The sequence below is a fragment of the Canis lupus genome, chromosome 26 (assembly GCF_048164855.1).
Source record: "Canis lupus baileyi chromosome 26, mCanLup2.hap1, whole genome shotgun sequence".
Taxonomy (NCBI): Eukaryota; Metazoa; Chordata; class Mammalia; order Carnivora; family Canidae; genus Canis; species Canis lupus.
Window position 1 is genome coordinate 26070823 of NC_132863.1, and position 14280 is coordinate 26085102.

At 52.0% G+C, this 14280-nt stretch overlaps 1 protein-coding gene across 7 annotated transcripts in view; it reads left to right on the forward strand.

Annotated features, from left to right (window-relative positions):
* Window positions 1-14280, forward strand: part of MYH7B (myosin heavy chain 7B) — a 40703-nt gene that overhangs the window by 14045 nt on the left and 12378 nt on the right. For 2 of the 7 annotated variants that reach the window (XM_072800636.1, XM_072800637.1), the window contains exons 3-17: window positions 3743-3907; window positions 5200-5306; window positions 5488-5631; window positions 6051-6207; window positions 6512-6539; window positions 7582-7678; window positions 9888-9911; window positions 10086-10178; window positions 10304-10367; window positions 11318-11416; window positions 11917-12020; window positions 12160-12298; window positions 12602-12720; window positions 12812-12961; window positions 13122-13292. In XM_072800636.1, coding sequence (XP_072656737.1) covers window positions 3817-3907; window positions 5200-5306; window positions 5488-5631; window positions 6051-6207; window positions 6512-6539; window positions 7582-7678; window positions 9888-9911; window positions 10086-10178; window positions 10304-10367; window positions 11318-11416; window positions 11917-12020; window positions 12160-12298; window positions 12602-12720; window positions 12812-12961; window positions 13122-13292 — 1587 coding nt within the window. In that variant the 5' untranslated portion in view covers window positions 3743-3816. Of the gene's footprint in view, window positions 1-3451; window positions 3499-3717; window positions 3908-5199; window positions 5307-5487; window positions 5632-6050; window positions 6208-6511; window positions 6540-7152; window positions 7299-7581; window positions 7679-9887; window positions 9912-10085; window positions 10179-10303; window positions 10368-11317; window positions 11417-11916; window positions 12021-12159; window positions 12299-12601; window positions 12721-12811; window positions 12962-13121; window positions 13293-14280 lie in introns of those variants that run through there. The other 5 variants (XM_072800639.1, XM_072800641.1, XM_072800638.1 and 2 more) reach the window with 5 other exon arrangements.

The following is a 14280-nucleotide window of genomic DNA, read 5'->3' on the forward strand; positions in this document are numbered from 1 at the left end:
TGTCTAATTGGAGATGAAAAAGGGGGAAGGTAATAAAAGATACAGGAAAGTACAGAGAACAATTAACAAAGCATTGTGTACATTTTGTCATATTTGCCTCAAGTCTTCTGCTCCTGGATTCTAACACTCAGGATTACAAACTGAGGTGCACCCATGTCTTGACTCTGTACTCGTAATCCTGGGAAGAAGAGGCAGGAAGAAGGACTTTGGACTGTCTACACTGGTTACTCTGGGTGGGTTAGTTGGGATGTGAGGGTGGTTATGAAGAAATGAAGCTTCTGGAGGTTCTAGAATCCTAGGGTCCTGAAGTTGGAGCAGATCTCTGAGATTACCCAATCCAAAGCTTCAAGCCCTGCATGATTCCCCATTGCTGTTTGGCAGGAACGCTGTTGCTCATTTTCTTCCAGGCAGCCTCTTCCATGGCTGACTGGCTCTGAGGGTGAGAAAGCCCCTTTTTCTGTGTGTATATCCAAACTGCTCCCTTGTAACTACCCCATTGGCCTGCTCTTGAGGCCACCACAAATCACATGGACTTCCTCTGCTCCAGGATGGCTCTTCACATATGTAAGGTTGGTCCCAAATTTAAGTCCTTGCAGACTGTGGCAGTTGGTGCCTCTCTCAGGTGTGTCTTGGGTCTCCCCGGTGTTTTGTCATTTTTGTCTGTAAGCTCACTGCAGCAGGATGGTGTGCCCTGTGCAGTAGAAGCAAACTTAGAGGGCAATTCAAAACCCATTTCTTTTGGTTGTTGTTGTTTTTTAATTTCTTTTTTTAAAGATTATCTTTATTTATTCATGAGAGACACAGGAAGAGAGGTGGAGACATACATAGGCAGAGGGAGAAGCAGGCTCCATGCAGGGAGCCCAATGCAGGACTTGATTCCAGAACCCCAGGATCACAACCTGAGCCGAACGCAGACACTCAACTGCTGAGCCACCTAGGTGCTTCTCTTTTGGTTGGTTTCTTAGCCCCAGGTTTAGACACTGAGCAGGTAATTCTAGAATTCAGACTCACATCATGTTTGGTATAAGCTAGGCTCGTTAGAGGTTCTGGTTCTCTGGGCTAATTCTATTGCTCAGGTATTAGGAAAGAAGCCCTTCCTTCTGAGCATCTTCAAACAGTGAGCAGGGTTTTTCCCACCCTCTGGACTTTCTATAAATTGCTCAGGCATAGTCCCTTAGCCTCTGACCCCATAAGGAGATCAAAACCCTATCATCTTAAACTATCAAGTTTGGTTCATACTCTTACTCAGCACAGATTTATTGACTTTCTACTATGTGCAGGTGTTCTGTGAGGTGCTGGGGGTATAGACCAAGCTCTTGCCCATTAGTTGTGGGGAGGCAGGCAAGAAACAACCTAAGTTCTATGAAGAGAATTAAAACAGAGTGATATCCTCACAAAAAAAAAAAAAAAAAAGAAGAAGAAGAAGAAGAAGAAAGAAGAAAGGAATGCATAATATAGGATTCCATTCATAGAAATTTTGTAAAATAGGGGCACCTGGGTGTCTCAGTAGTTGAGCAGATGTCTGCCTTTGGCTCAGGAAGTGATCCCAGAGTCCTAGGATCGAGTCCTACATCAGGGCTCCCCACAGGGAATCTGCTTCTCTCTCTGCCTATGTCTCTGCCTCGCTCTCTGTGTCTCTCATGAATAAATGAATAAAATCTTAAAAAAAAATTTTTGGAGACTAATCTGTGACGTTAAAAGTCAGGATGGTAGGTAAAAGAGTAGTGATTGAAAGAGTAGGTGCTGGGACACCTGGTGTCTCAGTGGTTTAGCGCCTGCCTTCAGCCCAGGGTGTGATCCTGGACCTGGGATCGAGTCCCACATCAGGCTCCCCACAGGGAGCCTGCTTCTCTCCTTCTGCTTGTGTCTCTGCCTCTTCTCTGTGTGTCTCTCAGGAATAAATAAAATCTGAAAAAAAAAAAAAAAGGAGTAGGTGTCGGTAATTTGTTTCTTGAATTGGGTGTGTTTATTTTGCAAAAACTCAGACTGTATGTGACAATATTCACTGTAGCCCTGATTATAATGGCAAAAAGACTGGGAACAACCTAAATGTCACCCAAAGGAGACCTGTATCATTTCATAACATGGAGAAGTATCTGTAGGATTGATTCCTAAAAGGATCAGAGCATAAGTAATTTTAATAGACATTGCCAAATTTGGCCATGCACTTTTTGCAAAATTTGTGTCACATACATGCACTGAAGTATGGACATCTTAAATGTACAGCTCATTTAGTTTTACAGAGTGAACACACTTGTGTAGCTACCGCTGTGCTCAGTATATAGTGTTTCCTGCATTCCAGAAGCTTCTCTCGTGCCTCATCCATTCATTACTCTCCCTCAAAGGACTACCACTTTTATCCTCCTACATTAGTTTTACCTGTTTTGAACTATATACAGTTGAAATGTATCTTTGAAATTATTTCTATATCTTTTATAGAATATAGATATATCTGCGTATTTGGAATTGGTAGTCAGTTGGTACAGAGGATTTCTCTGCGTGAGCTCAGCCTGACATCTAGCTGGCATCCTGGCTCTGGACCTGCGTACTTCTACACGTCCACTGTCTCAGGTTCCAGGATCCTTGGATTCTCTGACTCTGAAATTCTGTGGTATCACAAAGGCCTGAATGGGGTGATAGACAGGAGAGCCTGGAAGCGCCCTGATGTATTCCGAAGCCCGTACCAGACAGACTGAATGCCAGCACATCCAACCCCTGTTAAGAGTGGGGTGCAGGATAGGGCTAACAGTGAGAAGTTGGTTTCCTGTGAATCTTGAATGTCTTCTAGGTGTTCTGAATTTCCTCATTTTGCTTTCTCTTCAGCCAAATTATTCCTTTAAGCCTGTGGTCCCTGCTCTAGTTTTCTTCATGTGTGATTTCCCCAGGGGACCCTGGGGAGATGGGGACAGAGGTAGGGAGGAAAGAGACGCAATGCAAGTACTGGAGAGGGATGTCTCACTTTCTGTGCTTCTCTTTTTGATCTGATCTCTGCTACTGCTTATCTGTGAGACTTGCCAGTGCTTTCTTTTCTCTGGGCCTCAGTTTCCCTGGATGTATGAAGAGAATTGTGCCAAATAGTCCCAGAAGGCATTCCATAGTTTCCTCTCTCTGAGTCTCCTTGCTCTCTGTTTCTGAGGGTGTGAGTGTTTTTCTGGGTGGATCAGACTCCCTGTGACTGACTCAGTTTCTCTCTCTGAGCTCCTCAGTCTTCCCAGATCTCTCATGGCTTTGTCCCTGCCCCCTTGGTCTCTGAATCCCAGCCTCCCTATCTCTTAGTAAGAGTGTCTCTCTCCGCCTTTGTGATCCCATGACAATGGGAGGTAAAAATAGCCCAGGGGCTGTGCTGGTAGAGATAAAAGGGAATTTGCCTTTTGTGTCCTGTGGCCAGGCTGGGGGGGCTGTGACACGTGGAGATTGCTGACATAGCTCTCCTCCGCTGACCTTGACTGTGGCAATAAAAGGGGTAGCCCAGCTCCCAGCCCTCACCGTGGTGCTGAGGTGGGTGATCAGGGTTGAGGTTGGAACCAAAGGGTGAGGGTCCCCATGGGTGGGCACGAGTCTCTGTATCTGTGGGAAAGGATGCACTGGTGTGTGTGTGTGTGTGTGTGTGTGTGTGTGTGTGTGTGTTGGGGGCTCATCAGGGAGGCTGAGATGGGGACTCCACTGAGTATTAGGCCATATGAATCATGTCCCAGTTTTGGGCTCCTGGTCCCTCAGTTCCTCCATCACTGCCGTCTTCCAGTGCCTGATGCCTTGGACTGCCTTGAACCTCCAAGATTTTTAGTCCCTCGTCCTCCACCTCTCAGTGCCACTGCCATGATGGATGTGAGTGAACTTGGGGAGTCTGCCCGCTACCTCCGCCAGGGCTATCAGGACCTGATGAAGGTGCACACTGTCCCGTGGGATGGTAAGTGAAGACAGAATGGTCCAGCCACAGTGTGGCCCTTATGGACTCAGACCGGGACTGGGGAGGGCTGGCACTGAGCTCGGGGCTGAGGGAGCACTCTGGCCTGACAGCCTTAGCCCTGGCCCTTTCCCTCAGAGTCTGGGGTCCTAACAGTACATTCTCAGAGACCCTGTGCACATCACTGCATGTTTGCGAGCAAGCCTCAGTTTGCTCCTCTGTAAAATGGGACAGTATTCCTTGTCTGCTGGAGCAGTGTCTGTGGCTGGAGCCCGAGGCCCCTAAGGTGGGAGTGATTGGTATGTATGTAGGCTAGTGTCCATAAAACCTGTGCTAGAGTTATTTTTAGTGCTTTCCATAGAGCCAAAGCCAAAGACAGGAATAAAGACTACTATTTATGACCTGGCTTGCTCATAGGACAATAATAACAATAGGCAATGTGTATCAAGTGCTTATTTTGTGCCAGGCCCAGAGTGGATGACTTTCCATGTGCCATCTCAGTAACCTGGGGAGGTGGGGACCAAGGCCAAGGCCAGTTTCATGGGCATGCACCCTCTGCAGTTGCACAGGGCATCATCCTTAGAAGGGCCTCATGTTTGATTTAACACTCTGCTATCACCATTTTGAAATTTGTAATAATTTTTTTTAACCAGGGGCCTGCACTTTAACCCCAGGGCCTACAAGTTATGTAGCTGGTCCTGACTAAGATACTTGGTGGTGGTAGCAGGATAGGGAATGGAATCTGGCGGTCTGCAGTCTGAGTCTGTGCCTTTAGCCACCATGAAACATGGGCTCCCTAAAGTTTGGGGGCCAACTGGCCAGGCAGGAATGCACACAAGACAGAAGTAGGAGCAGTAGGTTTGAGTCTGCAGCGAAATGGGGGGAGGCAAACCCCCCCCCCCAGGACTATGTGCCTGGTTTTGTGGGCTGCTCCATGTGGAATGTCAGGAGATGACCATAACATTTTGCCTTTGACGGAGAGAACGAGGGATTTTCCCAAGGTCGCAGGGTAGATATGGCAAAGGCAGGAATCTGAACCCAAGTGCTAATCCAGGGTGGTGAGGGACTGTTACCTCAGTCAGGGAATCCTCTGAAGAGATCCCTATGGACTCTCCCAGCTCTGCGCTTCCAGGAACCTGGATTTGGAAGGATCTTCTCTGTATTCTCTGCATCCTGACCAAGGGGCTCATGGGAGGGGCACAGCTCTATGGACATGGCTTGAGAACCCTAGCTTGGCCCCCCACCCCTGGATGTGCCTCAGCCCTTCTCAAACCCCAATGTTCTCCCCTAACCAGGGAGGAAGAGGGTCTGGGTACCTGATGAACAGGATGCCTATGTGGAGGCGGAGATCAAGTCGGAGGCTACTGGGGGCAGAGTCAACGTGGAGACCAAAGACCAGAAGGTTTGGCTCCCCTCTTTGAGACGAACTTCTCTGTCCCCGGGGGTGCAGCTCCTCGCTAGCGGGCACGGAATGAAAGGGGGTCTGGGAGGGCACAGGGGTAAGAGGCTGAGGTCAGTAGGTTCCTGCCCGCCTACTACCCCACCCCACGTTAAGGTCTCCCACGATATGGTCTCCCGGACAGATGCTGATGGTGCGCGAAGCAGAGCTGCAGCCCATGAACCCTCCCCGCTTTGACTTGCTGGAGGACATGGCCATGATGACGCACCTCAACGAGGCAGCAGTACTGCACAACTTGCGCCAGCGTTACGCTCGCTGGATGATCTACGTGAGCCGCGGGCCAGGCTGTGTGTGGCGGGGGTGGGGCCATAGCGGCAGGGGCGGGGCTAGGGGAAGAGGCCCTGCGCGAGGGCCCTGGGCCCGGGGGAGGGGCGGGGCCAGCGGGGGTAGGGTGACGTCACGGCCCTGGAAGGCGGGGCCCCGCGCTGGGGCGGGGCTGGGGGCGGTTCGGCTCCAGGAGTGTAGGGGTGGGGCTGCCGCTGGGAGGCTTGGCGCGGCAATGTGGAGGTGGGGCCCCGGGCTGCGGGGGGCCGGAGCAGGGCTGCGGGCTAGGAGAGCCACAGAGGGTGTGGCGGGGCACTTTAAGTGGTTCCTTGGCGCATGTGGCAAGGGTCACGGTTTCGTGAGGGCTGGGGCCAGAGGATGGGAACTTGGCCTCCAATAATCCACTTTACATTCTCTCCTCAGACGTACTCGGGCCTCTTCTGTGTCACCATCAACCCCTACAAATGGCTCCCGGTCTACACGGCCTCCGTGGTGGCTGCTTACAAGGGAAAGCGCCGCTCGGAGGCCCCACCCCACATATATGCAGTGGCAGATAACGCCTACAATGACATGCTGCGCAGTAAGAGCCGCCTTGATTCCTCTCCCCTCACCCAAGACCTCTTCTCCTGCTCCAGTGAGGCCTCTGTAAAGGACCCCTTTCCCTCCACGTGTACTGCTTTCCTTTTGATCCTGCTGGAGTGTCCAGCATAGCGACCCATCTTTCCAAGTGGGAGCTGGCCACAGTCTGGACATCCCACCTGGTCCTTCTGGTTTCTGGCCCTGGGTGGTGGAGGGGCTGCCCCAGTGCCATGGATACTCAGTGTTCCACCTGTGGCTGGTTCCTCACCTTGGCTAACTTCTCTGTCTCCTCCCCTTTCCTCCAGACCGAGAGAACCAGTCCATGCTGATCACGTGAGTGTGGGGCTCTGGGGGTGTGGTGGGAAGTGCTGGCCACCTGGCAGGAGGGGAGTGCAACTAAAATAATTTCCCCGAAATGCTTAGGGCAGGGCTTTTATTTTACCACCTGGAGCTGGCATCCTGCTGAAGCTAAATTAGAGCGTTTTCTCTGCCCCCAGCCCGGGGGAGATGCATTGTGTCCTGGTGACCAGGGAAGGGAAGCACCAGGGTGATAACCAGCTGTGATACTCCCCTAGTCCCCTTGATCTTTGGGGAATTATGATTCTGGCTCATTGGGAGGGAGGAGATTACTCTCTCTTTCCTCCTTACAATCTCCTTGTCTCTGAATCTTGCTTTGATTTTTCATTTGCCCCCATGAGAAAGTGGTGGAATTCTTACATGCCAGTTTCATGTCCAGCCAAGTCAGTGTGGACATTGTGTGAGAGAGAGAGAGAGAGAGTGTGTGTGTGTGTGTGTGTGTGTATGCAGCCGGGTGGTTAAAAGCAAGGCCTGTAAAATCAGAAGGATCTGGGTTCAAATTCTCACATGTCTACTTCCTGCTGGTACCCTTGGGCCCCTGAGTCTCATAGAGCAGAACAATCCTACCTACCTACCATGCAGAGCTGTAAGGATTCAGTGAGTTAATGTATGTGCCTGGCACACAGCAGGGACATTTATGTAACTTCCCTGAGTCGCATTTCCTTACCCATAAAATAGGGGTGATAATGGTGCCTGCCTTACAAGGATTCTAAGGGCTTAAATGAGCCAGGACAGGTAAAGCAATTGGCCCAGTGTCTGGCAGGAAGTTAGTGCTCAGTAGACAGTGGCGTCATCACGTGTGTTCTCATCTCACATGGATGTTCTGTCCTGGCTTGCTTTGTAAACAACTCCGCACCTCTGAGGGTTGATCTGTCTCTGGAGGGTTTTGAGTTGGGGGTCGTGAGTTGGGAGCTGGGTGGGGGAAAGAGTGGCCCTGCTTGAGGGGTGGGGTGTTGGGGAGTGGGGGCGATTAGAGTGGCCAGATGGGCTTTGGTGACTCCTGTTTGTGTCGTCTAAGCGGAGAGTCGGGGGCCGGTAAGACGGTTAACACCAAGCGGGTCATTCAGTACTTTGCCATCGTCGCTGCCCTGGGAGACGGGCCGGGCAAGAAGGCCGTAAGACTCGCCCACACGGGCGCCGCTCCCCACTCTTCCCACTGCTTCTCACTATTTCTTTTTTTCTTTCTCTCTCTCTCTCTTTTTTTTTTTTTTTTTTTAATTCTTTTTTTAAAAATTGATTCCCCAGAGCCTCTAGCCCTGCCTGAGCCTCCCACCCTGGTGGTGGACTCTGGCCTGAGCAAGACTTGACCAGGAGAGAGGTTGTGACCGCCTCGTCCATACCATGGGACCCAATTCTGGGCCTGCCTCAATGGCCCTATCTGTAACACAGAGGGGCTGGACCATAGTTGTTCCTAAACTTCTTCTGTAATTTTACCTTCCATCCTGACTTTTGTATTTTCAAAAAGTTTACCAAATAGGCTGCTTTTACTATGAAGTGATTATTTTCTTGGTTTTCATGCTCTAAAGACACAATTACCTGTCAATCAAAAAGCAGGCTTATATGGAATCTAACCAGAGCCAAGGGCACTTGGCATTCCCAACAGCCAGGGTCAGGGGGAAATTTCTCACCCTGTGATTTCTGTACGGATTTTTGAAATTTCTGAAATAATGGGGAACCAATATTTTGTTTTGTTTTTGTTTTCTGGTATAACATTCATTCCTAGCCCCCAAAGCCAGCTCTTCAGAGTTCTGGGTGTGCCCCTCCACCCCAAAATGGGCTGCTTTTTCTTTCCAGAAGCCCAAGGCCACCTCCCACCCAGCCCCCACTCCTGGTCCTGTTAAGCCTTGCTTTATTCTGGGGCATTTTTCTTTCTTCTTTTTCGTTGCTTTTTTCCATTTTAAAGTTGTTTTTCTTTTTGCTTTTTCCTTTTTCCCCATTTGATTTTCTTGCTTTTGTTTTTGTTTTTCCTTTCAGTTTTGTTTTTTTGTTGTTGTGGTGGTTGTTTTTGTTGTTTTGTTTTTGCTGTTGACTTTTTGGTGCTCTTTGCTCCCTCCCTCCCTCACCCCATTTTGGAACCCCCCACAGTGCCTCTGAGGATGCTGCAGAAAGTTGGGGCTTGGTCCAGTAACGGGAGAGGTCAGAGCTGGCAGGGGTGCAGCTGGGAAGGGTGGGGCAGAAAGGAAACCTGCACAGTGGAGCATGGGGGTGTCAGGCAAGGGAGGTGGAAAGAAAGGCTGGCTCACAGGGTCCCTGGATGCTGGGACTTAAAAGCCTCATCAGCCCCTCCACTTCTCTCAGCCCCAAATTTGACTACGTCTGCCATAGAGAGCCCTGTCCAAAAGGCCTGGACATGAGTGTGTGGGGCAGAGCTCAGGAGGAGGGCTCTTGCCATTTCCCCCCGGCCTCTGTCCCTCCAGCCATGTCTCTGGGGGGATTTTTAAGTCTTGGGCTCCCTGGAGGTGAGTGAATAACCTTAGTACTCTGGTGGCCTGGCACTGGGCATTCCAGAATCCATTCCTTCCTTTGTCTCCCTTCCTCCCCAGGCTGTAGGGAGCCAGGGTGGGAAGGAAGGGGACATGGACAGAAAACAAGGATGAGTCCAAGAGAGGAGGGGAGGGAGATCCTCGCCATCCAGCAAGTCCCTCTAGACGAGACCTGCAGTGGCTATGGTGGCATAGGAGGCAGGATGCCTGGGCCCAGTGCCCACCCTGCCCCTCACTCACCACACGGCCTGGAGATCATGCCCCTGCTCTGAGTCATACTGTCCTCATTTGCAAATTAGGACCAATAATCTGCACCTGGCAGGGCCATCGTGTCTAATAGTACGCAGGTGCAGCTCATACAATACAAAGGAAAAGGGTGAAGGACTCTCACCCGGGGAAGTGAGGGGTGAGAAGGTTTGAGCAGCAAGAGGACTCTTCTAGCATCAGAGCACAGGGAAGCCTTCCTTAGAAGTGGGCATTTGAGCTGGGCTCTAAAGGGGAGTAGATTTTAGTCAAGAAGATCTAGGGCTTTGGGGCAGGGGCCACTTCTTGGAGTTTGGAAAATGAAGGGATATAGAAGAGGCCAGAGACAACTGGGGGAGGGGAAAGGCTACAAGGAGGAGATCCCGAGACATAGTCCCTTGCCTCAGGCTCCTGACTAGGGCCAGGTCTTCTCCCACTTTCTAGCATTTCTCCTAACAGTGCTGACAGGTTCTGGGAGTGGGGTTGGGGGCTACACATTTGGGTGACTAACATTCACTGTCCTGCTAACCACTGCCACCCCATCCGCCGGCCTCATGAGACCTCATATGTTCTAACATTGTCTTCCTTCTCTCTCCAGCAATTTCTGGCTACGAAGACTGGGGTAAGTATGGGGTCAGTGTGAGTAGGGCAAGCAATGATAATGAAGCCCTGGGGAGCCCCCTTTCCTTTTCCCCACCAGAGGTCCAAGATAGGCTGATATCCAGGACCACTGGGCACCTTGGTCCCCCCCTCAGTGGCACCAGGGCTGACGGGCCCTTCACCCTGCTGTTACCAGGGCACCCTCGAGGATCAAATCATTGAGGCTAACCCTGCTATGGAGGCTTTTGGCAATGCCAAGACCCTGCGGAATGACAACTCATCCCGCTTTGTGAGTGTCCACCATGGGAGAGGTGGGTGGGGGTTAGCAGCAGGGAGTTGGAGGTGGTGGGAGCTTTCAGCAACTAGTGCCCCCAGGTGGCTGGACCTCAGCTGAGTGTACTCCTTTGCCCATAGGGCAAGTTCATCCGCATTCACTTTGGTCCCTCTGGGAAGCTGGCATCTGCAGATATCGACAGCTGTGAGTCTAGGGGAAGGTGGGAAAAGGTGGGGATGGGGGACAGAGACCTGGATCTTTCTGCTTGGATTGAGGATCCATCCTCAAGTCCCTGGGGCTCTCACCTGTTTCTGTCCATCCCCTGGCCACTGCCCAGCCTCTGCCACCTTACTCTCACCTGTAACGTTCCACCAGCCTCCACATGGCCTCCCAGCCTCTGTTCCTCTGCTTGATCTTATAGCCAGAGCAATATTTTCTCAGACACTAATGTGATCACATTGTGTTTCTGCTTAAAAACCTTTTCTAGATTCTATTACCTTAAAATGGAGACGCAGATCCTTATCGGGCCAGTCAGGAGCTTTGTGATTCAGTCCTTACCCCATCTCAGTCCTTTTCTGCCCCCCCGGCCCCAGACTCATGTACACATAGAGTCCCTGTCCTTCTTGGAAGCCTACCCTCCTGTCTCTTGGGGGTTGTTGCCCATCCCACCTGACTGAGCTGCACTGTTCAGACACCAGGTCCTAGGCTGCATGTGCAGAGAGGCCCCACACTGACCATTCCCCACCTTGGGATGCATGGCCAGACCTTGATGATAAGTGCAGGTGTGTGACCAGGGAGCCTTTTAATTCACTCCCTGACTGACTACTTTGCAAACTCACACACCAACACACCAGGTCTGCTCTGGAGGGAAGGAGCGTGTTCTGTGGGTGAAGGAATGAAAACACAGATGAAAAAAAGGACAAATGCAGACCCCCCCAACAGACACACAGACCTACAGACACAAATTCCCATGACTGCGCATACGCTGATAGAGACACACCCTTCAGTACGTCTGGCACTTGTGTGGACACGGTGCCTCTCTCCACACCCTTGGCCCTCACGGGTACCTCCTCCCTGCCCCCTCAGCCCTAGATGGGGTGACCCACTCTGGGGAGGTACAGGGGATGGTAGGCCAGTGCCCCTCTTTCTCCCAGATCTCCTGGAGAAGTCCCGAGTGATCTTCCAGCTGCCTGGTGAGCGTGGTTACCACGTCTACTACCAGATCCTTTCGGGGAAGAAGCCAGAGCTACAGGGTGAGGGTCAGGGATGGATAGAGTGGGAGTCAGAGCCCGCGGGGGGACTGGGACTCTCCCCTTGCTTATTAGCCAGGACTTCTGGTTATTGTTGAGCTCTCTCCTTGTACTGGAGAACAGGCCCCTTGGTGTCACTGCCCTGGCAAGGTTGTCCCTTCTGGTGTCCTGGGTCTGGAGAGGCCTCATCCAGCACCAAGGGGGAAGCATTGGCTCTGTCTCGGCCCAGCAGTTCCCCTCTCTTGCAAGCCCTAAAAGGGCAGAGTGTGGTCCTCCCTGTGCCCTGTCACCCGGCATGGGGCCTGGGCTCATTCCTCAGAGAACCACAAAGAAAAAAAGCCACGAGCATGGGGGAGGGGGTGAGAAACTCAGCTACGGGGAGTCCTGGGAGGGCCCTAGAGTCTCCTGCAGGGTGGCCCCAGGACCTACTGTGCTGGGATGGGGGCTGGGACAACAGCTGAGTGAACACAGACAAACCCACTCTGCTCCTCCGTATCCCCCAGATATGCTGCTTCTGTCTATGAACCCCTATGACTACCACTTCTGCAGCCAGGGTGTCATCACCGTGGACAACATGGACGATGGGGAAGAGCTCATGGCCACTGATGTACATCTGTGGTGGGAGAGGGGCCGAGCGGGTGCCTATGGCGCAGGGATGTGTGAGGCTGGGTAGAGATTGGAGTGGCTCCCGTGCCCTTCCCTTAGCCGGCCTCTGGACCTCTCTAATGCTTCTTCCCTTGCCACAGCATGCCATGGACATCCTGGGCTTCAGTGGAGATGAGAAGGGTGCCTGCTATAAGATCGTGGGGGCCCTCCTGCACTTTGGCAACATGAAGTTCAAGCAGAAACAGCGGGAGGAACAGGCTGAGGCCGACGGCACTGAGAGTGAGGGGTCCTGACCCTGGTCTGACCTGGTCATCACCTTGACCCTGATTCCCGTGCCTTGTCCATGACCATTACCCCTAACCCTTGTCCACAGCCTTTGGCCTCAGTCTTACCTGGCTCTGATTGTAACCCCTGACTTTTCAACCCCAGACCCTCACCACCCTCCCCAGCCATATCTTTCACCTGCCCTGAACTCAACCTCTCCCAGCCTCTGTCTCCTGACCCCAGGCAGAGGCCCATAGAGCCCCCAAGTGTGCCTATTCTTAGCCTCCTCCTCCTCAACCCAGTCGTCTGCCCTGCCAGGTGCTGACAAGGCTGCCTACCTCATGGGGGTCAGCAGTGGGGACCTCCTCAAAGGCCTTCTGCACCCCCGAGTGCGTGTGGGGAATGAATATGTGACCAAGGGCCAGAGTGTGGAGCAGGTGAGCTGCTTGTGGGCCAAGCCCACCTGGGGACAGCTGGGGCAGGGACCCCTCCCTGTCAGGTCCCAGCCCAGCCTCTCCACACCTCCAGGTGGTGTTTGCCGTGGGGGCTCTGGCCAAGGCCACCTATGACCGACTGTTCCGGTGGCTGGTGTCTCGGATCAACCAGACCCTGGACACCAAGCTGCCCCGTCAGTTCTTCATCGGAGTCCTGGACATCGCTGGTTTTGAGATCTTTGAGGTAAGAGCAGGCTTACGCCCCTGGGCTCTGTTCTTCCCAGGGTGGGGAGGGGTAGGAGCCCTGGGCTTCTGCCTGGAGGTGGGGGTGAAGTCATGCACATTGCCGATCCTCTGTGGGTCTCCCTGTCCCCGACCGCTGAGCCCTGCACCTCCCTTTGCAGTTTAACAGCTTCGAGCAGCTGTGCATCAACTTCACCAACGAGAAGCTACAGCAGTTCTTCAACCAGCATATGTTTGTGCTGGAGCAGGAGGAGTACAAACGGGAGGGCATCGACTGGGTCTTCATCGACTTTGGCCTGGACCTGCAGCCCTGCATTGACCTCATCGAGAAGGTGAGGCCTGGGCCAAAGTCACTGCAAGGAAAGAGGAGTGTGGGTGTGGTGAGGGGGCAGGAGGAAATGTGTGCTGGCTGGTGAGAGAATGTGTGCAAGCATACATGTGCGTGTGTGATTGTGCTTTGATGTGAGCTTGTGTATCTGAGTGTGGCTATGACTGTATTTCCATTTGTGTGTGTGAATGGCAGCGTGCATGGATGTGAGTAGGTTTGTTGGAGGTGATGTGAATGTGTGTTGGAGGTGGTGTGAATGTGTGTTGGTGAGTTTGTGTGAGCGTGCACCCCAGCACTGTTGACAGCAGCCCCATGGGCACGCACGACTGCAGTTCCTGAGGCTCCACTGCAGCCACAGTTTCCTAGGACCTTCAGAACTGCCCTGGGGGCAGCAGGACTGGGTCCACTGGCTTCTTTATTTGATTGGTCACACCTATGTCCCCATTGTACAAAGACGAGAAGAAAGAAATCAAAGAAAATTTGAAAAATCAGAAGAGGGAAAAAAATGTTTCCCACTAAATCTGTGCCTCGTACAGCCTGTATCTGGGCACCTTGGTGAGTCTCCAAACCCTTTATCCTGGGCGTACATTTTTTCCATAGACCCACATTTGTTTCTCATCTTAGTTTTTCTCTGAAAATGTGTTTTGAATGTTGAACGTTGTTGAATAAGCAGCAATAGTTCATGCAGCAGGTGATTTTTATGCATTTCTGTTATCTGCACATTTGGGTGCTCAGTAGCTTTTTGCTGTGAAATCAGCACTGAAAGTATTCATTTTGTCACTTTGCAGGTTAGGGAGTTGAGGCCTAAGGGCCCCCTGGTAGTAAGTGAGGAAGCCAAAATTTAAACTGCCCTTTTTTTTTTTTTTTTTTAAATTATACTGTGTGTGTGTGTGTGTGTGTGTGTGTGTGAGAGAGAGAGAGAGAGAGAGAGAGAGAATGAGCACAGACGTCGGGACGTGAGTGGCAACAGGTGCTAGTTTGGGTTTGGGCCC